General features: G+C 45.7%; 1 protein-coding gene across 2 annotated transcripts in view; it reads right to left on the reverse strand.

Moving 5' to 3' along the window:
- The window catches only part of PDE8A (phosphodiesterase 8A), a 2294608-nt gene that overhangs the window by 975446 nt on the left and 1291751 nt on the right, over positions 1-27411 (reverse strand). For both annotated transcript variants that reach the window (XM_078684749.1, XM_078684748.1), the window contains exon 8: positions 7330-7467. In XM_078684749.1, coding sequence (XP_078540875.1) covers positions 7330-7467 — 138 coding nt within the window. The remainder of the gene's footprint in view (positions 1-7329; positions 7468-27411) is intronic.

The raw sequence follows: 27411 nt of genomic DNA on the forward strand, positions 1-27411 counted from the left end.
GCACTGGTCACCAGTCGACTGGACTACGGGAACGCCCTCTACGCGGGAACCACTGCCAAACCACAGAAAATACTCCAGCGCATACAGAACGCCTCCGCACAACTCATCCTGGACATCCCCCGCAGCAACCACATCTCCATCCACCTGAGAGACCTGCACTGGCTCCCCGTCAGCAAGAGGATCACGTTCAGACTCCTCACCTACGCACACAAGGCTCTCCACGACCTGGGCCCCAAGTACCTCAACAACCGCCTCACTTTCTACACGCCCACCCGCCAGCTACGATCAACCAGCCTCGCCCTCGCCACAGTACCAATCATTCGCAGAGCCACCGCCGGAGGAAGATCCTTCTCCTACCTGGCCGCCAAGACATGGAACACCCTCCCCATCCACCTACGGCTGACCCACGACCATCTCTCCTTCAGGAAGCAACTCAAGACCTGGCTTTTCGAGCAGTAACGGACCCCCTCCCTCCCAGCGCCTGGAGACCCTTCCGGGTGAGTAGCGCGCTATATAAATTGCTTGATTGATTGATTTTTCGCAGGGTCTTTAGGTGGAAGTTGGCTCCCTTTGTTGGGGCGCTGATGTGTTTCAGCATCTTAAGGTTATTGTCCAGCGTTACCCCTAGAGATTTTGCTGAGTCGACTATGAGCGGTTGTCTAATTGAAAATTGTTAGGTGCTTCATCCAGTCTATGATAGTGTGAGTTTTGTTAGGGGGAGCGATTACAAGGAATTCCGTTTTGAGGGAGTAAAGTTTCACGTGGTTTTCGGCCAACCAGATTTGGGTTTTTTGCAGTGTGGTGTTGAGTGATTTGATGTCTTCCAGAGAGTGGATTTTGATGTATATTTGGGTGTCTGCCGCATACATGTGGAAGTGTATCTTGGAGAGGATGAGAAGATCAGTGAGGGGTTCCATGAAAAGGTTGAATAGGGTGGGAGAGAGGGAGGAGCCTTGTGGAACTCCCAGAGTGACAGACGACGGGAAGGATAGGGATTGGTTGACCTTGAATGTTTAGGATCTATTTTGGAGGAAAGAGGCGAACCAGTTAAATACACTTCCAGGCAAACCCATTTTGTGTTTCAAGAGATTCAGCAGGTTGTCGTGTTTGATGGTGTCAAAAGCTGATGACAGGTCGAGTAGGATTAGCAGACAGGCTTCATTTTGGTCAAGGATTTTTAGAGCATCATCTAATACATGTGTCATGGCTGATTCTGTGCTGTGGCCTGCTCTGAAACCAGATTGAAATTAGTTCAGCAGGTTGAAACGATCAATGTGACTGTTCAGTTATGTTAACGCATTTTTCCAGGAGTTTGCCTAACATAGGGATGTTAGAGATCGGGCGATAGTTATTTGGGTCTGTGGGGTCCGCAGTGGGTTTCTTTAGGATAGGCGAGACCTGCCCCATTTTCAAGGTGTCTGGAATGGATCCTTGAAGAAGGGAAGAATTAATTATCTTGGCCCAGAGGGGTAGTAAGAGAGGAGTGAAGTCTTTTATGTAGTTTGCCGGGAGCGGGTCAGTGAAGTGATTGGAGGGTTTCAGCGCGTTTAATGTTTTTAATATGGTATCTTCACTGTAAGTGTTGAAGTGGGACCACAATGCATTGTTTTTTTGTTTAACCGCATCCGCGCTAAGCGTTTTACCGCTGTGCGCTAAAGGCTCTGAATTACCGCGTTACATGACAAGCTCAGCTCGTCATAAGCGTACGAGAGGCGTACCTCATGACGAGCTGAGCTCGTCATGAGCGTGGAAGGGATTAAATAACGGGAGATTGTGAGAAGTTGGCCTGGTATATGATGTTCACTATTCTAGTGAACACCTTGCACCAGTCCAAACAACCCTTATGGTGATGGTTGTAAGTCAACCTTATAGACCAGCTATCCTAGAGGTAGCGTGGACAGAACAGTCTTAGGCTAAAAGACTCTTGAGGGCATGTAAAGCCAGCTGTGTTACCATATGTAACCCCTTGAATACCAAATGAAAGGACACCACACAGGATATATATAAAATATGTATGTATTTATTTACTAACACACACTCTTATGAGATCAGAGGCCAAAGCACATAACAAGTTACTTAATCAGAATACGTTAAGTTGCACAAAATACTGTTAGGCCCTAGGGGCGAAGCAAACCATATACTATGAAAGTGGTATAAGTACCACGTCACGAGAAAAGGAAAAGCGTAGGGCCTGGAGAATCGCTGGGGCTACACTATCTGAACTTTAGGTTAGGAGTAGGAGGCCCATAGGCGGCGCGTGCAGTGTCTTTACACACACGCGAGAGTCAATGTTAAGTTAATGGGAACTTAAGAGTTTAGAAAAAGAAGGATTTAGGACACTTCCGGTTTAGCTAGGAGGAAACAACTAAAAACCTAGACACTTGGTTAGTCAATACCCTTGGGAGCACCGAAGTACTCATGTTACCTCACCCACAGGAAGCGGGTGCATAGGTGTGAAGATGTGTCGGGTTTCGCCATTGAAGTCTATGGAGCCTGTGAAGAAAGATGCTGCAGGCGACCAGGAGGAAGATGTCTGGGTGGATCCAAGGGTGGATCAAGGATGAAGAAGACCTGAAAGCAGAGGGGACAGAGTCTGGGTCACTAGCCAGTGACTGGGTGGAACCAGGAAGGAACCAGACGACGTCGAGGAGCAATCAGGTGCTGTCGTGAAGCTTGTCTCTTCAGCCACGCGGACCAGGAGGCGTTGAGGACGACCAGATGCTGGAGAGGAGCTGTCCCACGAAGGTTCTCGCAGATGGAGGGGTTGACTGCCGGATTGGAGTCAACAAGCCTTGGCAAAGGCAACCCCCGCAGGATTCAAAGAAGGCTTCTGATGCAGACCAGCAAGGTCTGAGGTGCCTCACCTTTCCAGGGAGGCAAGGGCCAGTCTGGAGCTACCAGACCAGCGAGATGGTTCAAAAGGATTGTCGTCTCAGAGGCTACTAGCCAGCGGGCCAGCAACCGGACAACGCGTCGAGCAGAACACAAGCAGAAGGGCCCCACGCAGTACTCATGGAGTGTGGAGGGCTGATCTTCGTTGCGGGTGGAGCTCGGATTCGGGGCTTCTCAATCCCCAGTGCACAGCTGCGAGGATACCTCAGGAGCTGCACAGTTTAACAAGTCGTGGACTTTTCAAGATGTCCAGTCCCACGTGTCTCGTCGCCTCCACGGATCTCAGCTATGCTGCAGACTTGAAGAGAGGGTCAGAGAGGTCTGGAAGTCTGGGTCTTGTCAGGCTCTGTGCTCGGGTACCGGCGAGAGCGTCGACAAAGCAAGCCGTTGAGTTGTTGGATGGTGCCTGGTTGCCCAGGGTGGTCACTCCTTGGCACAAGGGAGATTCTTCAGTCTTCAGCTTCAGCAGAATGTCGCAGGTCCAGAGTTTTGTTTCAAGTTTCAATTCAGGATCAAATCTAAAGTCCTGGAGCTCAGCTCCTACCTTTATACAACTAAAAGGGGCTGTATTACTTTCTAGGTCCCTCCTATGGGTGGGACCAGGAAGGGGGGTGGTTACAACCCCTCTCTTTTGTTCAGTTTCACGCCAGAGCTGGGGCTGGAGTGCCCCAGCAACCGGTTTGAACAGGGGTATGCATGGAGCACCTAGTGTGCCCCAGGCAGTGTCTCATTCTATTCAGCCCTCCCGGTCCCAATACACAAAGTCCTGTCTGGGGTGGTGCTCGCACCTCTCCAGGCAGGACACCTATTGTCCAAACCTCCCTGACTGGAAGGACTCCCAGCAACAGGAGGTCAGACTTGTGTCTGTGGCAGCAGCATCCATTTTGTGATGCTGGGGCTCTGGTTAACTTTAACCGGGTACAGTAGTTTTAACATGTCTTCTCCCTCTAGAAGGGTGGAATGCTACCCCCGTCGCCAGAATTGGCGAGGGGGTAGTATTCCAAAGCGCATGACACCTTACACGCCATGTTTGGATAAATCCAAACCGAAATTAGCATTAACCGCGAGGATTATAATGCACTTAAAGGTATATGGTATGGCAATATCATAGAACAGCTATAAGGACATGGTTCCGAAAGCTGCAGCCAGGCTCAGCTCATGCTAGAGCACCATCTCACACATAACCAAGCACTCTTCCTCCAGGATTGTTAAGGCCTGCCATAGGAGTGACTTATAGGTTACTATGTGTCTATATATAAGGCAGGTATAGGGATACTTTACCTAAGCAAGGGGTGATTACACGACCTTGCCCCAGCTGAGTGATCAGCCAGTTGTGTCAATTTAGGTGGCCAGCCAGGGGTGGCATAATATATGCTGCAGCCCCTGGTAGGCATAGGGTGCACCTATGCCCTGGGTACCTATGGTACACTTATACAGGGACTCACAAGGGTGCCCCAATATCCAATTTGGTATGTACCTACTGTACATGGAGTCCATTTTACAGAGAGAGCAGATAGCCTGGGGTCCTGAATAGCAGGATCCTAGGCCAACTAAGTCGAAAACCAGCTAAACACTAGGCAAAAAGTTGGGGGTAACCATGGTCAGGTATCCACCTTCCTACAGAGATCATTAGCTGGGGCACCAGCTAGGGACAGTGATGGGCTCGCTTTCAGGTCTGAGATAGATATTAGGTCCATGAGTAGATCTGATTTAATGGATTCTGTCTTAGAGGCGAAAAAGGAGGCAAATTCGTCACAAGTGGGAATAGAGAGAGGGTTCGTGTTGAGGACCTTAGGTAGGCTCTTGGTTTGGGCTTTGATAAGATCGAAAAGTTTTTTGGGGCGGTTCTTGGTTAGGTCTAGTTGAGACCTGAAGAAATCAGTTTTAGATTTTCTGATTTTTCTAAAATAAGTGTTTCTGGAGGTTCTGAGATGTTTGAGGAGGTCAGTTGAGGGTGTAGCTCTCCAGTGTCGTTTGATTACTCTAAGAGAGCGTCTGTCATCATTTAGCCTCCCATCGTACCATGGTTTGGAATCTTTTGAGGAGTTTCTCTTCAGCTGCAATGGGGCAATTTAGTCTAGGAGGTTGTTCATGGAGTGAAAGTAGTGATTTGCCAGCCCCTGAACATCAGCCAGGTCTTCCCCGGGACTAAGAGGGTTTGAGTTATCTAAGGCTGGTACCACTCATTAGGAAGGCCAGATGTGGAGGCCGCTCGCTTTCTTACAACCTGGCTAGGATCTGGAACTCCCTTCCCCTCCCTATCAGATCAGAACCTAACCTTCTCACCTTCCGTAAACTATTAAAAACTTGGCTCTTCAGCAAAATTCCAATCTAACTTTTCACTCAGCTTCTCTTACTCCAGCCTCTCCAGCCCAACTCACTCTTTTCTATAGCGCTGGGACGCCCCTGGGTAGCCAACGCGCTTTACAAATCATCAATACAATACAATACAATACAAGGCTGAGAGTTATCTAAGTAGTCCCTCTACTCTAGTGTTTTAATGCACCTGAAGTAGTTGCTAATGGCTGAAGTTAAACTGCACGCTGAGGGCAGGATTTAAAATGTGTTCTCAACAACTAGTATTGTTTGCACTTCGAAATGTGCCTGGACAATAAACTGATTCCAAAGGTTGACTGATATCTCAGCACAGCATTCAGCGATGAAAGAGGAGTTTGCAATTTCAGATATTGTCGAATAGAATTTGACTTGCGCGATGAAAACATCTATTGCAGCTTCAATGTCCAATAGAACCATAAAACGAATAACCAAAGTGTCATATGATACCCACTTAATTAACCATTCCTCGATTAGTACACGAGAAAGGTTAACATCAGCCTCTGCAATTGATTTGAGACTAAGGAAATTCCTGAAATTCGCACTGTATCTCCTCTTGGACTGACTTTTGAAATACATTTAGAATCAGAAAGGAGCCTCCTTTTAGGATCCCTGAAATCACAAACATTGCACCACACAGAAGAACAACACCCATATTTAAAGGGAAGTCTTTTAAAGAATTCTAAGGAGACATATTTATATTAGGATAATCTTGCAAAAATGTATGAAAACTGTAATTTTCTGCTTGGTCCCTTGACCAGGCAAGAAGGCCAAGTACTGTGGACGAATATCTTAATGCAGACTTCAAAAACACAGATTTTAAGACTTTCTGCATGGTTCAGTTCTTAATATCAAAATTCAAGAGTTCCAAATCAGATTTCCATGTCCTTCTGCAATCAGCTTCCTATTCTGCACTTCGAACTCTAAAACTCAATTGAAACCTGTACATACCACACATTTTCACAATTAAAAGACTCAAGAGAGCACACAAATTGGTTGACGTTTACTACAATGATATCTGTGAACAATCTCTTTAAAATTATTTGCATAGTAGTTGGCATTGTACAAATTAGGACATGAACGACAATATTACCCTGATCAGCATTCTAGGTTTTATGTCTTTCTGTCTTGGAAACAAAATAATGTATTGATCAATTCTCCTTAAACAATTCACAGTGAACCACGCATCTGGCAAACAAAGAGTTGTGAGGGTTGCTTCAATAAATAACTCTTAATATCATGAAAACATTTTTATAGAGCCTTATAAAGACAATTAGAAACTCCTAAACAGTGTCAACTATTCTGCATGACAGAGTTCCTAAATTTGATTTAATCTGGCTGATATCTGAATCGTATATGAAAAGGGATCGTATTGGTTGGGGATGGGGGAACCAGCATTTTTGCTAAAATTGATACAAAATTGAAACTCTGGGAGCATTCCTCCTTCCTGCCTAAACTATCAATGCCTAGTTTTGATTCCTTCTCATTCCCGTTTCTTCCATCATCCTACACATATAGGGTTTTTTTTTAAATCTCACTCTGCACGTTATTTCCCATCCTTGCTTTCACTCTTTGTGACTCATTTCCTATCTTTCGTTCTGCTGTGCTCGGTGCTGAAGTCTGATGAAAAATTATAAAGATACGGGCAGGTCTCCAAAAATGGGTGCTGATGCCCACCAATTGCAACAATTAGTGATGAATTGGTTTCTTCCAGTCCCAAGCAAGCTGCAGTTTGTCAATGTTTTGAACCTTGGTGCAAGAGTATAGCTGAAACGTGAGATTCCTGTAGTGACCAGCTAGAGTGAAGGTGAGTTGTCAAGGAAGGTAGAGTCAGAGAGGAGAGACTGACAGAAGCTACTCCTTTACTGAAGGACAACGTGATACAACCTTCGGACATGCACAAATACTTTGATGCCCCACCTTCAGTGAGTTTTTTGACATACCTAAAAAGACATAGCCCCTACTGGGCATATTAAACAAGGGCTGACTAAACCTTTAGTACTGGAATGATTAATGGGTCCCACATGTCTTTACTTTTTACATAACATTCTTTTAGGTCATACAAAATTAATGTATGAAAAAATATTCAGGATTTTCACTTACCTTTCCTGTCTTAATGTAAGATTTTCTTGCATCTATGTAATCAGATTTATTTTCATTTTTAGGCACTTCTGTTAATTCTTTTCCAATTAGTTCTGCTTTCCGGTAGCCCATTATTGTTTCAAATGTAGGATTTACATACTGTGAAAAAATAAGTGTTGCCTAAGGTTAAGTGTAGCATAACAGGTTTCAGAGCCTACAAAATCAATAACGACATTTAGGTAGCATCTTAAGAATACAGCGGAATAACCACTGCTTCCAGATGAACTCTGATAAATACCATTTACAACCAAAAGCCATTTTCGTTACTATAACTTTAGGATTGTGATACAGACTACAGTAAAGCAAGAAGTAAAACGATGTAAAGCTCTGTTTTATAGACCAAATATCTCCCGAACCCAACACCCAACGCCATGTGCTAATGAACAATCCAGCGAAAGTCCCATCTGAGTTCAGTTAATTTGTAAACTTCCGGAAAAGCATCTTTTGAAGGGGGGGGGGGGGGGGGTTGTTGGTGCTCTTGGAGTCATCATGCACATTAGTGGTGAAGAAGTGATCCCCATGGCCTTTCCATTCATTAACCTAGGATCTAGAACAATATCCCTGCATCCATTAGGTCTACATTTAGTCAATAGTTGAAGACTCGCCTCTTTAAAAGAGCATTACATCACTATGCATTAACCGTCTCAGCTACCTCTCGTTTAACTCGTTGACTATGCTGCTCTTTGATGCTATACAGCGCTCGGCATGCCTTTTGGCTAAGATTGCTCTACAGAAAATGATATACAAACGTGCCTTTGGTAACCACCATAGACTAAAGGAAAATGTCCTCTGAGCAATGAAACAGCGAATTTTGAGCCATTCAAAAGTGGAGGGAAAACATAAGGGACAATGAGTATAGCAAAGAGACTTTAACTAAAGAGTTCATGGTGGGAAGTCCTATATCCAAAGACATCACTGTTATGTTCATGTCCCACGTTGATAGTTGCAGCCACTATTAGACAGGCGGTGATCACACATGAATTCACCCATCTGACAATGGTTGTTCCATGCAAGCAAGCCTACGGAAAGACCTCCTGTAGTCAGGCAGGCAGCCTCAGACTGCAATACTGGTGTCTGTGTATCTCAATGCGCCACTGTATCTGCATAACAACTGCAATGTGGCCAACCACCCCAACTCCCAGCACAACCCCCTTATGTGAGTTGCTGTCATTGGTCTCAGAGGGCCTCCACCAACCGTCATGAGGGAACTGCTGTATGAATCAGACTAGTGAGAAATGTAGAACCTATTGCAGTATGAGACCAAAAATAAAGTGGCAGTCTCAGCTGGTTGGGCAACCAAAACTTAAAAAACACATAATGGGCCCACAGTAGCGTGCTTTTAAGACACTGCACCAACATGATATAACAGAAAGAAGATCACTGCCACCTAACTAGCCTGAAACAAATGCAAAGTGGCAGCACTAACAGAATAGAGGAAAACAAGCCAGTGTCGAGGATAAGCTGTTGAATGGCATCACATACATCTGTTACTTTTCAAGTGTCACACTGACCTCTTATCTTGGTAAGCTCATCAAAATTCTCACAGGTCACAGAGCTGGCTCCAGTACAGGCACCAACAAATGGAGCCTGGATCTCAAGAAACGCAATGAAAAGAAGGACCGGTATAAGGCAAACAAAGAATAAAAAATAAAGTGGGAGGCAAGGAGAAGAGCAGCAGACAGACTTTAAGCAGTTCCGACACCACGCTCCTGAAGAGGGCCCTATTCCAACCTTCCAGTATTTGTGTTCCCACACTTTCATTCATAACAGGCAGAATGGGGGTCCTGGTTCCTGCTGGCTCAGGGCAGAATGTACATATCTGCTTCACCCAAGATGAACAATGAAACAATAAAGCGTAATCTCAAATTTAGTCTACATTTCTTTCATTATCTATTATCTTATTCATCCTTCTTTAATCCTCTTCTCTTCTGTTCAGCAGTGCCAGTAACTTGCTCACTATGTCTCCCACTTCAGTATAAATGTTTTGTTTACATAGGTATGTTGTCTTACTTCATTATCAGCTAAGGCTTTATTTGCTTCGCGCCTAGCTGTAAAGCGTCTGGAGTGCTCCAGTGGTTGTTCATTAACACATTTTCAATGTAGCCTCAGTGTTTTTAGGTCTCGCCTCTCAATGCGCATGCGCATTGAGCGGAGCGAGACTATAGGGGCTTAAACAGACCTTACCTAGATTGGCGATTTGATGCTGTAAGTCAAAATATATCTGTGTCACTCAACTGTTAGTCCGACACCAACACCCTACATGTGATAGTATAATGGATACAAACGAAATGATACAGCTAGGTGAAGAAAAAGCTCGAGAGCAGAGAGAAATATAAATATTCCCATCAGAGGCCACACTGTAACGCCCTATTTAGCATCATTTGGGTGCCCCCTTGCTCAGGAGGCCACACCAATTGTCACCGTGATGTCACTGTGACCAAAGGAAAATAAGCTTAGGGTACAGTAAAAGAGAATAGTAATACGTGTGCCTACTGAAAAAGCAGTGTGAAGGTATATAAGACGTGAAAAACTAAAATTGAATAAACTGAGTAGATGTCAGTGATTTATTATTATCTCCCAGTTTCCCAAGTCTAAAAACAGAGTGAAAGGCACAGATTTAACATAATATCTGTGGTTAGTAGTGGTCAACATGTTTCAGCATATCAGCGAAATATTTTCTATGCATTCTTCAGGACCCGCATGGAAGGCCTATCATTTCTGGAATCGGTTCCATTTTGGAACCATTATCCACTTTTGTGGATCATTTTCTGAGTCCGATGGTTAAGGCCATGCCAACGTTTCTGCAAGACACTAAAGACGTTTTACGCCTTTTACCAGAAATACAATATGATATGAACACCTATATTCTTGTATCCTTCGATGTAGAGTCGCTGTATACTTCGATCCTCAAACAGAAACACTGGAGGTGGTGGGTCAACTCTTGGAACAAAGTACCGCTCAATCTATCACGCCGGTTTCATTTATCATGGATTTGGCAGAAATAGCCATGAAGGACAACTTCTTCCGGTTCGAAGACACTACCTACCTACAAACATCAGGGACAAGCATGGGTAGTGTCTTCGCTCCGAGCCTGGCTAATCTATATGTGCATAACTTCGAGCAACAAGAGGTCCTAACATCGACGAACCCTTATCTAGTGTCGCTCCATGTCTGGAAGCGATACATAGATGATATTCTGGTCATCTGGCGTGGGTCTGAGGTGGATTTATTGTCATTCCACCGTTGGTTGAATACCCGAAATACGTTCCTGAAATTCACTGTAGAATACAGTAGAACTAATTTAGCATTCCTAGACCTAAAGATCACAGGGACCGCAAGTGGCCTTGAATCTGAGCTTTTTCGGAAACCAATGGCGAAGAACGCCTTACTCAGCTATGATAGCTGTCACCCAAGGGCCCTGAGAAATAATCTACCGTTTGGTCAATTCCTCAGGGTCCAAAGGAATTGCTCCAACAAAGAGGCATTTAATGTCCATCCAAAAGATTTGGAAGAACGACTACGTGAAAAACATTATCCGAAGAAAATAATTTGTCAGTCAAGAAAGAGAGCATCGAACAATAACAGGGAGGCACTCCTGGAAATACACCCACCGAAGGAGAAATCTAATCGCATTACCTTTGTGAACACTTTTAACACGAGATCGAACCAAGTTAAAAAAATCATCCGTAAACACTGGTCGATTTTGAACACGGGGGGCGATGAAATCCCATTGCCTTTGTTTGCTTTTAAGAGAGGCCAAAGTTTGAAGGATCAACTAGTCCACACACGCCCGAAGAACAAAGCACGCAGACTGTTGGGCACATTATGGGACCTGCCGCCGGTACAAGGCCACTATCCCTGTGGGGCGTGCTCGGCGTGCCCACATACTTGCAAATCTACATCTGTGGACATAGGGACAAGTAAACCATGGGAACAACGCAGATTCACGAACTGTAACCGTGAGAATCTCATTTATTTGATAACTTGCCCGTGTCATAAACATTATGTGGGTATGACAACAAGGAAGGTTCGGATAAGAATACTGGAACACAAAAGTACGATACGTTGTCGTAAACAGGCAACCCGCTTGACTGCTCACTTTTTGGAGGTTGGACACAGTCCGAATGATCTTCAATGAACTGTTCTTGAACAGCCTCTGATACCTGAATCGTGCCCAGATGTGGCCCGCTTCTTATTCAAAATCGATCAGAAGTGGGTCTACAAGCTCAATAGCGATCAAGATGGTCTTAATGAACCTATACCATGGATGTCTCTCTGATTGTATCTGAAACACTATGGATGATCCAGTATTGTCATTGTGAATTATGAAGCACTCCCATACACATATATATGCTGCATATCTTCATAGGACCGAGCATATGAGTAGGTCCTTTTGACTGACAATACAGTAAGATCTTATTGCGAATTATGAAGCACTCCCATACACATATATATGCTGCATATCTTCATATGACCGAGCATATGAGTAGGTCCTTTTGACTGACAATACAGTAAGTTCTTATTGCGAATTATTAAGCACTCCCATACACATATATATGCTGTACATCTTTACATGACCGAGCATATGAGTACATTAATTTGCCAATTAGTATATATACATGCTATTTACCTTTTTAGGTACGAGTATATATATAAAATAAGTGATCTTAATGACTGGGAATTTATGGTATATGCAATACAATAAGTTCGGTTTTTCGTTTTTCGTTTGTGAATAGAAATATACCCCAATACAGTCCCTTGTTTTATTATTCTAATGACCTACATCTGTGAATACAATAAACTATACAAAAATAGCGGTCTTCTGTGAGGGATCGAGTGATATTATACAGCATATACAAAAAACGGGCATGTAACACTACAACTCCCGGCATGCTCGGGAACCATGTGTCTCTTGTCACATGATTTTCTGATCATGTGACAAACGAAAGCTTAGTGTTAAGAATGGCGTCCGACCACCGATCGGTGCCCCCCCAGACAGTTCAGATGACTCAAACCCACCCCGCCCTGTTTGTTTAAGTACCACATGGCAGTGGTGTTGTCCGTGAACACCTGCACTACACTCCCCCGGACAGAGGGGAGGAATGCCTTCAGTGCAAGCCGGACCTCCCACAGCTCCAGAAGGTTGATATGGCTCCCATGTGGCCCCCCCAGCCCTGGAGGGACTCGTCCGTCACAACTATGTGCACAACTATGTGCACCGGTTGGGGTAGGGAGAGGGATCTGCCGCTAACCCAACTGTCTTGCAGTGCCCTCCGAGATCAAGACGTGGTCGGACAAGTTGCCCTGATGCTGGGCCTACTGAAACGTCAGGTCCCACTGCAGAGCCTGCATCCGCCACCGGGTGTGATGCACCAGAAGGATGCAGGAGGCCATCAGCCCCAGAAGCCGCAGCATCAACCTGACCGAGACTCGGGATAACGGCTGAAAGATCGGAATCAGAGCCTGAATATCCCGAACCCGCTGTTCGGGAGGATAAACCCAAAACTGCGCCGAGTCTAGAACCGCTCCGATGAAGAGGAGCTTCTGTGAGGGACACAGGTGCGACTTCGGCACATTGATGGAGAACCCCAGCAGGTGCAGGAGGTCGGCCGTAGTCTGGAGGTGGCTGACGACTGTCTGGGGCGAGCCCGACTTCAACAACCAGTCGTCGAGGTAGGGGAAGACTGAAACCCCTAACCTGCGCAGATGAGCTGCGACCATCGCCATCACTTTCGTGAACACCCGTGGGGCGCTGGTAAGGCCGAAGGGGAGCACTGTAAACTGAAAGTGCTCTTGGCCTACCGTGAACCACAGGTAATGCCAGTGGGCCGGCAGGACGGGGATGTGAAAATAAGCGTCCGGCAAGTCCAACGCTACCATCCAGTCTCCCGGGTCCAGGGCAGCTAAGACCTGAGCGAGAGTCAGCATCTTGAACTTCTCCTTCCGGAGGAAGCCATTGACGTTCCGCAGGTTCAAATAGGGCGTAGGCCCCCTTTGCCCTTCTTGGGAACCAAAAAGTAGTGGGAGTAACAACCACACCCTACTTCTGGCCCAGGAACTGGCTCGATGGCCCCCTTGGCCAAGAGGGCCGCAACTTCCTCTTGCAGAAGTTTCAAGTGATCCCCCGACACACGGTGGTTCTGCGGTGGCATGGCTGGGGGGGGTAAGCCTCTAAGGGGAGGGAGTAGCCCCTTTGGACGATTTGCAGCACCCCCCTGTCTGATGTGATGGAGCGCCAGTGGAGGAGGTGATGCCGAACCCTGCCCCCCACTGGCAAAATGGGCCTGAAAGCTCGGACTAGGAAGGCTTTGAGGCGGATGCTGCAGGGGTGGATTTGGACTGGCAGCGCGACGGTAACCACGTCTGCCGCCGCGCTGAATGGTATTCTGCGGCCCGTGGCTGGCAGGACGTGTGGGGCAGCCACGAAAGGAGCGCGGGGCAGAAGATTGATGGCGCGGGCCGACAGGCCCAAGGACTTGGCCGTAGCCCTAGAGTCCTTAAAGCATTCCAGCGCACTATCTACCCTGCCACCGAAGAGGTGGCTGCCATCGAACGGCATGTCCATAAGGGTGTTCTGAACATCAGCCGAAAAGTTGGCGGTCCTCAGCAACCTCAGCGAACCGCTACAGACGTGGAAATCGCTCTTCCTAGCGAGTCCCTGGTACCCAGTCCACATCGTATTTAATACCGCGCTGCGTCTCTTCCCTCCGCGAGGGCTTGAGCGAGTTTCACCAGGGCCCCCTCCGGGCACTCACGCAGCACTTCCGCGACCGTATCCCACAGAGAGTGGGTGTAACGGCCCAAGAGGCACGCGGTGTTAACCGACCGCAACCCAAACTAAGGGAGCAGAACATCTTCTAGCCGAATTGTTCATACCTCTTGGATTCCCGATCTGGTGGTGCAGTTGGGAATGCGGATTGGGAAGTAGAGGCCTGGATAACCAGGCTCTCGGGGTGGGGTGAGTGGACAAGAAACTAGGGTCGCCCGAGGCAGGGCGGTGGCGCCTAGCGACGTTCCTATCTACAGGGGCACCTGTGGGGGACCTGTAGTGGGCCTGGACCAAGTATCCAACAGGACGTCCGTGAGAGCCTCATTAAACGGCAGTAGAGGCTCTGGGGAGCTTCCCTGCGGTTTAAGGACCTCTGTGAGGATGTTAGACCTCTCCGTTGCGACGGGGAGCTCAAGAGCCAAGGCCTTGGCTGCCCTCATCAGCACCACACTATAAGCAGCCCCCTCCTCCATAGCCACGGTAGGAGGGGAGACAAAACCAGTGTCTGGGGAGGTATCCAGGCCACTGGCTTCCTCTAGTTCCTGTGTCCAGTCCTGAAATGACTCAGACCCCCCCAGTCTCCCTCGTCGTCCATATCCTGAAATTCAGGGATAAAGGATGGACCCAGATCCTCGAAGAATTCCTCTTCGGCCGGCGCCGGATGCATCGTCGAGCGACGCCGCTCCGGAACGAGGGTTGGACCAGGGACGATGCCGGGGTGACACCCATGGGGTTGACGCCGGTGGGGTCTTAAGGTGACCCGGATCCGGATCCAGTGGGGCCTTGCAGCGTCGGGACTGACGGCGCCGGGGCCGAAGCACCCGACGGCGCCGGGGCCGCTTGGCCCAAAGGCGCCGGGGAACCCGACGGAGGAGTGAGCAACCTCATGGCCATGAGGAAGGCCTTGATCTCCTCCGCGTCGCGTTCTGCCCAGGGACCGGCTGGTATGAAGCAGGCCGAGACGCCTGCTGCTCCGGCAGAGCCGCGTGGGCGATGTCAACCGAACCCCCGGCCACGTCGCGCAAGCGTCGGGGGGAGTCAGAAGAGTGATGTCGCCTCTTCGACTTCTTGTGCCTCTTACCGGAGGACTTGGATCCAGACGAGTGGTGTCGACTCGTCGAGCTGTGATGACTCCGGCCCCGCGACCGGTCCCGCAACCTCCTTCCGGACCGGGGCCTTGAGCGGCGCGGGGCGACTTTTGGAGCTCGAGGCGCTTACGGGACCGCACCCGCCTAGCCTTCGACGTCAAGTCCCGGCACTCGGGGCACGACTTGTCATCGTGGTCGGGCCCAGGCAATGTAGGCAAATCAGTCGGTTGCAGTCGGCACAGAGCTTGAACCAGGGCATCCCTACCGGCACCGATGGAGTCGTAGACTCACTTTGGGACTCAAGTCCCAAAACGCGTAGAGTGAGTTGCAGATTTTTGCAATTAAATAACGACTGCTAAAAAGTCTGTGTTGTCCGTGACTGCTGTTTTCGGAAGTGTTACACAGCGTGTACTTGGATAGTTTGAGTCTCGCCTGCCTCGCCACAACCGCCATCGAGAGAGGCAAGGGGCAGGCGGCGCTGGTGCCCTTTTGGATGTGATATATATTTATATATATATATATATATATATATATATATATACACACATATATATATTCACAGAAAAAACCATAGGTTTCAGGCACTTTATAGTTAGAAATTAGCATTCACAAAACATTTGAAATTCACTGAAAAAAAACATAGGTTTCAGGCACGTTATAGTTAGAAATTAGCATTTAAAAAACATTTGAAATTCACTGAAAAAAACCATAGGTTTCAGGCACGTTATAGTTCGAAATTAGCATTTAAAAAAACCTTATGAATTCACAGAAAAAAACATAGGTTTCAGGGGTGTTATAGTTAGCTGTACATTTCACTCGTACAAAACCATAGAAATTCCTCCATTATAGTTAGTTCTGCTAACTATAACTCGCACCCCCGCAATACACTGCTGATAACGTCATATATTACATCACTCATGACATGGTCAGTGACATCACTGATGACACCTCAAATGACATCACTGATGACATCATCCAGTGAATGTGTGTGTCTGTAAAGTTTAAATATGTTTAATATATATAGGAAAAGGCGTATTGATGCATTGAAGAATGAGTAAGTGTATAAGTGTCTGAATGAATGATTTAGTAGGTGCGTGACTGACTCTATAAGTGAGTGAATAAACAAATCTTACTGAATGCAGAGGTTAGTGACTAAACTGTGTGAATGACTGTATCCGTCTGTCTGTTGGTGTGTAACCGGCTACATGGGTTTGTGAATAGCTACATGAGTGTCTATACGTGTTATTGATTGGTTATCTGTGTATCTGTATGGGTGCCTGAGTGTTTATGTGGGTGGGGTGTCTGTGACTCTGTGCATAGATGTGTGAGTGGGTGATTCACTGGGTGCATGGTTTCCAGACTGCATCTGTGATGGACTGTATGGGTGGGTGAGTGTGTGTATGGGTGTGTTAGTGAGTGAATGTATATATCAGTGGTGCATGTGTGAGTAATTACATTTGTGAAAGGCAGTATATATGTGTGTTGGAGTATATAAATGGCTATAAGTGAGAGTGGCGGTATGGATGTGTGTGCGCTTGTATCAGTGATTGTATAAGAGCGTAAGAATGTGCTAGTATTTGTATGAGTGATTGAGCTGGTGTGTGTATAACTGCATAGGTGAGTAAATGGCAGTGTGATTCATTATTTGCAAGACTGACTAGGTGTGTGAGTACCTCTATGGATGAGTGGTGGTGTGTAATAGTTTATATAGGTGTTTGAGTGCATATGATAGTCCTGTACTGACTGACCATAAGTATGAGTGACTGTACAGGTGAGTGAGTGGATGTGTGTGTAAACCTAAGAATCAGTGAGTGTGTATGTAGTTATTGCTGGTGGAGTGTCTATGGTTTTGAGAATCGCAGTCTGTAATTTAGAGTGGGTGTATCAATGGTTATATTAGGGTGTGAGAAGATGCATCAATTTATCACATGGATGATGTCATCAGGGATGTCATTTAAGAAGGAGATGCCATCAGTGATGTCACTGACCATGTCATGAGTGATGTAATATGTGACGTCATCAGCAGTGCATTGCGGGGGCGCGAGTTATATTTATCAGAACTAACTATAACGGAGGAATTTCTATCGTTTTGTACAAGTGAAATGTCCAGCAAACTAGAACACCCCTGAATCCTATGTTTTTTTCAGTGAATTTCTAAGATTTTTTAAATGCTAATTTCGAACTATAACGTGCCTGAAACCTATGGTTTTTTCAGTGAATTTCAAAGGTTTTTTAAATGCTAATTTCGAACTATAACATGCCTGAAACCTATGTTTTTTTCAGTGAATTTCAATTCAAATGCGAGTTTCTAACTATGGCTACAGAGGTAGAACATGTGAAGAAAGAAGAAAAAATGCACAGAAAGAAGCAAAAGAAATGCAGAAAGAAGCAACAGAAGTCCACAAAGACGAAGAAAAGTGCAGGAAGAAGCAAGACATGTGCAGAAAGAACCGAAGAGGAGCAAAAAGAGCCTTGTTCCAAAATCATCCTGTGCCACACTTAGAATACAGTGAAAAAACCAACATACACTAGGGAACATTATGCGTTGGGGTACCCTGTGATTAGCATCACCTCCTCTGTAAGGCCCTAGTATAAAATAGGGCAGGGGGATCAAAACTACCACTTAAAACGCGCCACAGAGCGTGTTTGCACACATGTCACCTCAGGCCCTGCCCCCTCTCTTCACCACTGTGCAAACGCGCCCCGTGGCGTGTTTTAATTTGGGAGATTAAGTCTCCTTTAATCCGGAGGGTCCCTGGGGTCTAACTAGCCCACGAGGTACCTCCAGTAAGCGCCACAGAGCTGCGTTGCTGAGAGATGTCAAAAGGGGTGTGGCCTCTGAAAACCCCCCTGCTCAGCACCCCTCCTGGCGCATACTGGTGGTACCTAGTGGCTAGTAGGCCCCCAGGGACCCTCAGTATTCAAGGGGAATTAATTTCCCATCTTACAACGCGCCGGGGGCGGGTTTGCAGAGTGCTGCAGGGAGGGGTTGGGGCCTTCGGCACGATGCAGGTCTTTTTTTTTTAAAGAAGGGGAGCTGTGTGGCACCCTTGTTTAATTCCTCTTCAATCCTGAGGGTCCCTGTGGACAACTAGCCCACCAGGTACCTCCAGTAAGCGCCACTGCGCTGCATTGCAGAGAGGTGGCCCAGGCCCGTCTCTTTTTACACCACTTTGCAATGCAGCTCTGTGGCGGTTACTGGAGGTAAGTGGTGGGCTACTTGGACCCAAGGGACCCTCTGGATTGAAGAGGAATTAATTCTCCAACTTAAAAGACGCCACAGGGGGTGTTTGCACACATGTCACCTCAGGCCCCGCCCCCTCCCTTCACCACTGTGCAAATGCACCCCGTGGCGCGTTTTAAGTTGGGGGATAAAGTCCCCTTGAATCCTGAGGGTCCCTGGGGTCCAACTAGCCCACCAGGTACCTCCAGTAAGCGCCACAGAGCTGCGTTGCAGAGAGGTGTAAAAAGGGGCGTGGCCTCTGAACACCACTCTGCAAAGCAGCTCCCTGGCACATACTGGAAGTTCCTGGTGGGCTAGTTGGCCCCCAGGGACCCCCAGTATTCAAGGGGAATTAATTCACCATCTTACAACGCGCCTGGGGGCGCATTTGCAGAGTGCTGCAGGGAGGGGTTGGGGCCTTTGGCAAGATGCAGGTTTTTTTGTTTTTTAAAGAAGGGGAGCTGTGTGGCCCCCTTCTTTTTATAGGCCCTGGGGACCCCATCCCCCAAGGCCTGACCCCTATTTTGATTTATTTTGTAAATGGAAGGGGGCCACGTGGCATCCTTCCCAAGGCCATATTCGTCCCCAGGGACCCCATCCCCCGGGGCATGGCGCTTGTTTTTAAAGAAAAATAATAATTGGAGGGGGGCTACCTGGCCCCCCTCCTCAGACCCTTTATGGCCCCGGGACTCCATCCCCTGGGGCTGGCTTTGCATGTTTAAAATTTTTTTAATATGGGGAGAGGGGCCGTGTGGTGCCCCTCTCGGGCCAATCATGGCCCAGGGGACCCCATACCCTGGGGCCTGGCCTCTTGTTGGGGACCGTGGGGGGTCCCCAATTCCCCCACGGTCCCGCTTTTCCACATGGGGAGCTGCTGACATGCAGCTCCCTGTGTGGAAAAGCAATCTGGTTTGGTTTTTGGAAGAGAGAGCAGGTTCGCTGCTCTCTCTTCCAAAAAGCAAACCAGAGTTTGCAATGACAGGGTGGGAGCCGTGAGCCTCCTGCCCTGTCATTGCAAACAGCAGTGTCCCGGGGCTGGGCACCCCGAGACACTGAAGAAGCTCGCCCTGGGTGGTGGCGGTCCCAAGGGCCATCACTGACTCCAGGAGGCGCGGCCCCCCTCCCACCTATGGCACATCCCTGGGGAGGTGGTGGTCCCCAGGGATCGGGGGTCCATAACAGACCCCTAAATTTGTATATTAGTGCCCCGGGGTGGTGGGATCCCCGGGGCGTGTGGGGGTGCTCGAGCCCGTCCACACAAGTACATTGTCTATACATAAAAGAAGCCCCGGGGGTGGCAGTCCCCGGGACTGGGGGGGGGGGGTTGCCCCAGCGAATATAATTAATGAGAGCGCCGGGTGGTGGCGGTTCCTAAGGCTTGGGGGAGCCATAGAGGCCACCCAAACTATAAAAAAACAATTGGGGCCCCCCACACGTTTTTTACTGCCCCTGGGACCTGGCCCACCCGGGGGCTTCAATTAAATAAAGCGCGGGAGCCCGCGCTTCATTTATTAACATTTTCTCTACCGGATTCGCACACCCAGCGCAAATTCGGCTGATTCTTTTTTTTTTTTTTAAATGCTTTTTTGGGCCATGAGGGTCCTTGTGGGACCCCTTGGGCAGGCCTAGGGGGTCAGGGTGTTTCTACCCTGCCTTCTTTTCTCATTTTGCACGTTTCTTTCACTGCTCTCTTGTGCCTCGGTTCTACCGAGGCACAAGATGGCTGCCAACACTTCCTGGTTTACTGTGTGAGGTACTGAAATTCTAACCTTGTTATAAAAGTCGTCGTATCATGACGATTTTGGTATCAGCAGACCGAATATAGCGAGTGCAAGATGTATGAGTATTTTTGTCCTATTCGAGTGACGAGATCACCATGAAATCAGGGAGTCCGTACTGAACCCTCGGGTTCCATCTTGCGTACGGCAGCCATTTTGTGGTTGCCCTCACATAGGCCGGTGACAGTGGCCGATTAAGTCTCCAAGCACACGTACACTTTAGCTGTCTTCTGAATGACCTGAGCGAGCGACCCTCTTGCCTGAAGCCAAACTTGTTAAACCAGTCCCTTTCCCGGTAGCTGATCAAGATTACGGATCGAGACACAAAACACCATCAAACCTTTTATTGCGCATAACTATGTCTTATCTTGCTCACACCTGTCTCTGCTCCTTTCTTTATGATCCGTTTACGATGGGGATGTGCCCGTTTTTATGGTGGGTTCGATCAACCTGTCTGATGAAGAATGTTGGGTTTGACCAATAATTGATTATGGGCTGGACAAACTGAAAAATGGGCTTGTCATCACGATCCTGCCTTTTCTTTTTGTGAAAACATGTGTGTGGTCAACTGTAAATTAGGAATCTTTGCCTGAAGCATAATATTTGGTATAAAAAGGGATGACTGGGTTTTGTACGTGGGCAGTCTCCTGAGAACATACACCGTGTTGTACTTCTAGGATCTCGGTTACAGGCTGCAGCTCATAAAATTGATCTTTGACATCACCAAGAAGTACCCCGTGTCTCTGTACTCTAAGACAGGTGGACCCGGAGACTAGGGTGTTTCCCCTGGCGCCGCTGGGTCTTAAATAACCCGGTTCTTCATTTGGCGCCCAACGTGGGGCGACTTCAGCAGTACCGGTCCAAGCCTGAGGTTCGTGAGGAGCTTTGTGTGAAAATTCTGGAGGAAGGCCTGCCACTTCATCGACCCCTGTATGTCGTCGTGGTCCGAAAGTCTTTGCTGCGAGGTTCCCCGCTTTGCGACGGCTACGAAGGACTGCTGCCCTGACTGTCGCCCTGTCTTGAAGCCCTTAGACGATTTGTAAAGTGAGACGATAGACGGGTCTTCTGGTGCCAACATCGATACCTCAGTTAAGTAGGAGTGGAGCGTCTCCCATATGGGGAGAGCACTTACTGGAATCATCCACTGGTCTAATCCTGATCTTAATAAAACATATTGAAAAGGCTCTAAAAGTAATTCAAAGAGAATTAAAGGAATGAGAGGAAGAAATAGACAAAATGGATCTGTCGGAAGATTTGGTAAAGTTGAAAAATGACATATTGAAAAATCGGGAGAAACATGAGGACAGAGTCAAACACCGAAAGCAACATAAATTTCAAAGAGACAAAATAGACTTTGAAGAAGGCAGGATCTTTACCTTTGGCAGACAACATGAAGTGCGAAAAAGTAAAGCACAATTGGAAAAATCCAGCTGGGAGTTTTCAAGCCATGACTCTCTCACAAGCACAGATGCAAGTGAAAATGAGAGAACCCCACAAGCTGCATCAGACATCAGAAAAAAGACCAACTTTATAACCAAAATGAGGATGGCATTAGAACAACAGAACAAAGACAATCAACCAAAGAGAGGTGGAGGCAGAGGCAAGAGAAGGAGAGGGGAAGACAAGAAGAGGCAAGAGACGCAGGAGAGAATGGACACATGGACACATGGTCCAATGATCGATTGAGACAGCCCAAGAAATAGATGAATCAAGCTCACAAGAGTTAAATGTCATCAACCTTTTGGATAAAATTCTGACATTGAAAAGGATGTCCTTAAGAAAGGTTTGAATTTCTGTCCAACATCCCATCTGGACATCGCCCAGACCAGAAATGACTTATATGGCCAAAATATATGCAGAAAAAACAAAAATAGAGCATCAAGTCAACCCAACAACACAAACTAGCATCTTAGTGGCCAAAGATATTCAAGGTCTGGAAACTTTATTAACAATGGGAGCAGTGTTGTGTTCGATTATAGATTCCAAATGAATTTTTCCGATTCATGCCCTTATATAGGTACAATTCGCATTGCCCTTATATAGGCATAGAAATCAAGTTCTTATTTAGGTATAGCTCATGCTACCCAAATACAGGCATGGCTACTTCCATCCGTTCATCCACATCACGACGATTTCTTGGAAAACCAGACTCTTAAGCAGAAGGGACTTTCCCTAGCCTGGCTATTGGTTTCTCCAAGAAACTCATTATTATGCATGAACAACTATTCCTTAGGGGTTCATCCATGACGTTCATATGCCTGACTTTACGTCAAAGCTGGCATTCCTAAACACCTTCAAGGTATAAATATACCTTCACTTGCTATAGAAAAGCACGGTGTGGTTCGGTGCAGTTCGACTACCTACTTGCCTGACGCAGCTGGCTACAGCAAGTGCAGAAGGAAGCCGACTCTCCAGCTGACGCACTGACAAAAAAGCTGGCATCCTCCTGCCGAGAATCCAGCTCTAGTGTTTCTGACTCCCCTTGCGGGGTGTTGGGAAATCGAGTCCCGAGACAGAGATACCAACCTCTTTCATTCTTAAGGTATGGAGCTTATTAGAACCTAGAGAAACCTTTGGCAATTCTTGGCAGAACTATAACTTATGCTAAAGACAAACACTAACTTCTTCCCTGGTACTAGACCTAGGTTAGGTACATTGGGGTAGGCGTATTTTAGAAGCACCAGTTGAGTATTTTTAGCCTGTGTTATTTATGTATGTCTTTTTATATATGTCATAAGCACAGACAATGCTATTACAGTATTATTTTATACTACTGTTCTTGCTGTACGCATTATACTTTGCATTTTGTCTAACAATTGTAGCAGTTCACCTCTCTTGCATGAGAAAGAAGACAGTTCAATAAACCCCTTTTAATGAAAACGCCTGTTTCACTATTTCTCTGCAACTCTGTAGAAACGAAGCATGCACAATTGACTTGAGTGAAAAATGTATCTATTGTTTCCACGACACTGAAGAGATTGGTTCCAGTCCTAGGGAAACAAAGTTGTCATGTGTATGTGGTTGTCAGAAACTAATCCCTTCTTGTTTATTTGAAAAAGTTTCTAGTGACCTCTGAGTTAGTCGGCATACACAATTAAGTTTAATATACTCGATAGAGATATACTGACCTCAGTCCTATGTCAAATCTATAGTGTATATTATTCCAAAGCGCAGAGCCTATTGGGAATATAGGAACTACACTACAGCAGATTCAACATCACAACAAATGTTAGCTCGAACAGAATTAGAGTAATCACGACCTCCAGTGGGAGCAGGAGAAAGTGGTCTTAAATCAAGATCAGTGAACTATCCAACTCTACCACCAGGCAACAAAGTAGATCTCTTTCATGAGGCAATAATAGAAGATCTCTACAAAATTAAAAATTCTGCCCGCAAGGATAACTTATCAAAACAGGAGAGAGAAGCATTATATAAACTCGAACAAGACAAAACTATTGAAATGAAGCCCGCAGACAAGGGCGGAAATATCATCATCCTTGATAAAAGAGACTACATTGCAGAAGCCGGTAGACAACTAATGGATATGGATTGCTATATTCAACTACCCAATAATCCCACAAAAGAAATTGAAAATAATTTGACATCGCATTTACAAAAGTGGCTTGATAAAGAATTAATAGATGCAGAAGAACAAAAATATCTCAAATGCAATCATCCAACCATGGCGACATTCTACTGCCTACCAAAAATTCATAAGAGCATTGTTAATCCCCCCGGGAGACCGACTGTCCCCGCAAATGGCTCATATTGGAACGAATTTCAAACTACATTGACCACTTCTTGGCACAACTGGTCAAAGACCTCAGCTCCTACCTATGAGATACCACAGATCTACTACAGAAACTAGAAGGAGTCACATTGCAACCAACCTTTAAACTTGTCATCATGGACGTAATTTCGTTGCATACGAATATTGAACATTCAATTGGGATTCAGGCGTGCAAGTATTTTTTAGGCAAAAGAAATATTCAATACCATCAGCATAACAATATGCTAATCGAGATGATCACACTTTGCCTGGACAATAAGATCTTTTTGTTTAACAAACACATTTTTAAACAAATTAAAGGTTGTGCCGTGGGCTTTTCCCTTTCCCAAATTATGCCAATCTAACAATGGGATGGTTTGAACAACAAGTGGCCCGGGCACCAGAAAATGATGAATTCTTGGAAAAGACCACTTTATGGCTCCGCTTTATAGATGATCTCCTGATCATCTGGGATGGCACAGAATCAGAATTCATAAGATACTTTAACAAACTAAACAACAATGTATCAAAACTGAAATTCACCTTTGAAATCAGTGGCAAAAATGTGACATTCCTGGTTCCAATCATCTATATCGAAAATAACTCCCTACATACAACGTTACATCGCAAAAAACAGCCACCAATGTGATTTAACATGGGGAAAGCTTCCAAAATGAATCAATAAAATGGAGCATCCCATATGGGGTGTTCTTAAGACTCAGGAGGAATTGCTCTGCATATACAGAATTCATCAAACACAGTAAGCAAGCAAGAAATAGATTTAAGAAACGTAAATACCCCAAAAAAAGTAATTGAAAAAAGCTTACAAAGAGTATTAAATCAACAACAAAGGGGCATACTCAACAACACAACAAAAGGAATCTGACAATTCGCAAACAATAAGTCTAATAACGTTCAGTGCGGAAAACAAGAGCTTGATTAAGATCATCAAAAAACACTGGGGGATTTTACAACATGATACGTTACAGATCATTGGTGATCATCCAAATGTCACGTATCGCAAGGCAAAAACATCGGAGACAAAATCACACATAGCCATTTCCAAGAAGCACCAATAACATGGCTACAAAGAGAATGCTTCTGGCCATGCAAACAATGCAAGGCGTGCAAGATTGCAACACACAAGCAAGAAATTGACATCAAAAAGGGCACCAAATGGAAGATCAAGCAACATCAAACCTGTAAAAGTAAATATGTAATCTACATGGTTGAGTGCCCGTGCAAACTACGCTATATTGGAAGCACAATCTTTGAAGTAAAGAAAATAATTCTTGAACACATTTGAGCCACCAAACATAAGGATAGCGTGAATGCCATAGCCAAGCACATGGAAAAATAGCATGACAGCAAGTGGGAATGCTTGAAATACTGGGCCACTGAACAAATCCCACAATCAGAAAGGGGTGGTAATCGCGAAAAAATCTGGCGACAAAAGGAGTCAAGACATATAGTGGCATTTAGGAGACTAGACCCCAGAGGTCTCAACCAGGAGGAGGAACTCTATGTACACCTGTAAAACAGTTCAATGAAAGACCCAAAACCATGAAGGAAACCGCAACAAAAGATGAAAAGAAACAAATAAACATGAGCTCAAGCAACCACTCACTAGAGAGTTGTAAAAGTGACAACAAAGATCAATGTGAGCAAGAAAATGAAGATGGGAATAAAAATTGCAAATTAAAATAGATACCAGCATCGCATAAGACTCTGTATAACAACAACATTTGCTCGCTGGAGAGCAATAAATAAATGGATGCAATAAACGGACACAAAGCACAGTTGGCCACAAAAAGAAAACATTTATAAGGTTCTAATAATTTACACAGTAAACCGAGCACATTTAAATCACTTTTAAAAATTGCATTAACCGCCCTTTTTAAACATGTAAACTACACGTACCACAATACAGTGTAATAAAACAGGAAGTAACTGTGTGCTGACAGAAATAAAAGATGCCCCTTTCCTGTGTAATATCATCCCGTGAACAAGGTCCAAGTGACTAGATCGAAACGGGTTGGGCATGGCAGTTAACATCGGATAATAAATCCACCCGGATTCCTGTCATCGAGTGAGAGCGTTTCTTTCTTGACGCAAGGCGAATCCTGTTTCATATATATGTCTATATATATATATAATATAGAATCTAATGTGCCGCTTTCTTTCTCACCAGTATGCAGAGCCAGTGAACAAGGAACATTTCCGAAACGCGTATGGCGAAAAGGCGCAATGAATTGCTTTCAACGGCCCATTCCTGCATGCTGCTGCTGTCTTGAACAATAAAAGGCAAAAAGAATCGAGGTGTGGGTGTCCTCATTGCGCGAGCAAACTTTGTTGGAATATTATGTGGCCTGCTCTGGTCACGAGGACTACCCCTCGGCTATCCTAGCTGATCCCAGCGCTTGGTTGAAAGGGCGCGATATTGGGAACCACAAACCTGTACAATTCAGCGCAAGGGAAGCAACAGGCGGATTGTGTCCTTAGCAGCAACCCAACGGGAAAATACATATGAAGGAGAAGTAAAAGCGGCCCCTACTAAAGGGAAATAACACTTACCTGCACTACAAGAACCAGGATGCAAAGCAAATATTTTGTTGTCCACTATGGCTTTAAATGAACATTTGAGTGAATCTAATGTGCCGCTTTCTTTCTCACCAGTATGCCGAGCCAGTGAACAAGGAACATTTCCGAAACGCGTATGGCGAAAAGGCGCAATGAATTGCTTTCAACGGCCCATTCCTGCATGCTGCTGCTGTCTTGAACAATAAAAGGCAAAAAGAATCGAGGTGTGGGTGTCCTCATTGCGCGAGCAAACTTTGTTGGAATATATATATATATATATATAAATATATATATATATATTCACTGAAAAAACCATAGGTTATAGACTATATATAGTTAGGAATTAGCATTTACAAAACCTTGAAAATTCACTGAAAAAACCATAGGTTATACACCATATATAGTTAGGAATTAGCATTTAAAAAACCTTATTTTACTCACACAAAACCATTGAAATTCCATATATAGTTAGTTGCACTAACTATATATCGCGCACCCGCAATCCACTGCTGATCATGTCACATATTACATCATTCATGACATGGTCAGTGACATCACTGATGACATCACTGATGACATCTCAAATGACATCACTGATGACAACATCCAGTGACTGTATTTTTCTGTAAAGTTAAAATATGTCTTGAGTGGATGTATAAGTGTCTGGATGAAGGATTTAGTAGGTGCATGACTGACTGTATGAGTGAGTGATTAAATGTGTCTCACTGAATGCATGGGTTAGTGACTAAACTGTCTTAATTTGTGCATCATTATGTCTGTTGTTCTGTAAACTGCTGCATGTGTTGATCATTAGCTATACGAGAGGCTATATGTGT

The sequence above is a fragment of the Lissotriton helveticus genome, chromosome 3_2 (genome assembly GCF_964261635.1).
Source record: "Lissotriton helveticus chromosome 3_2, aLisHel1.1, whole genome shotgun sequence".
Taxonomy (NCBI): Eukaryota; Metazoa; Chordata; class Amphibia; order Caudata; family Salamandridae; genus Lissotriton; species Lissotriton helveticus.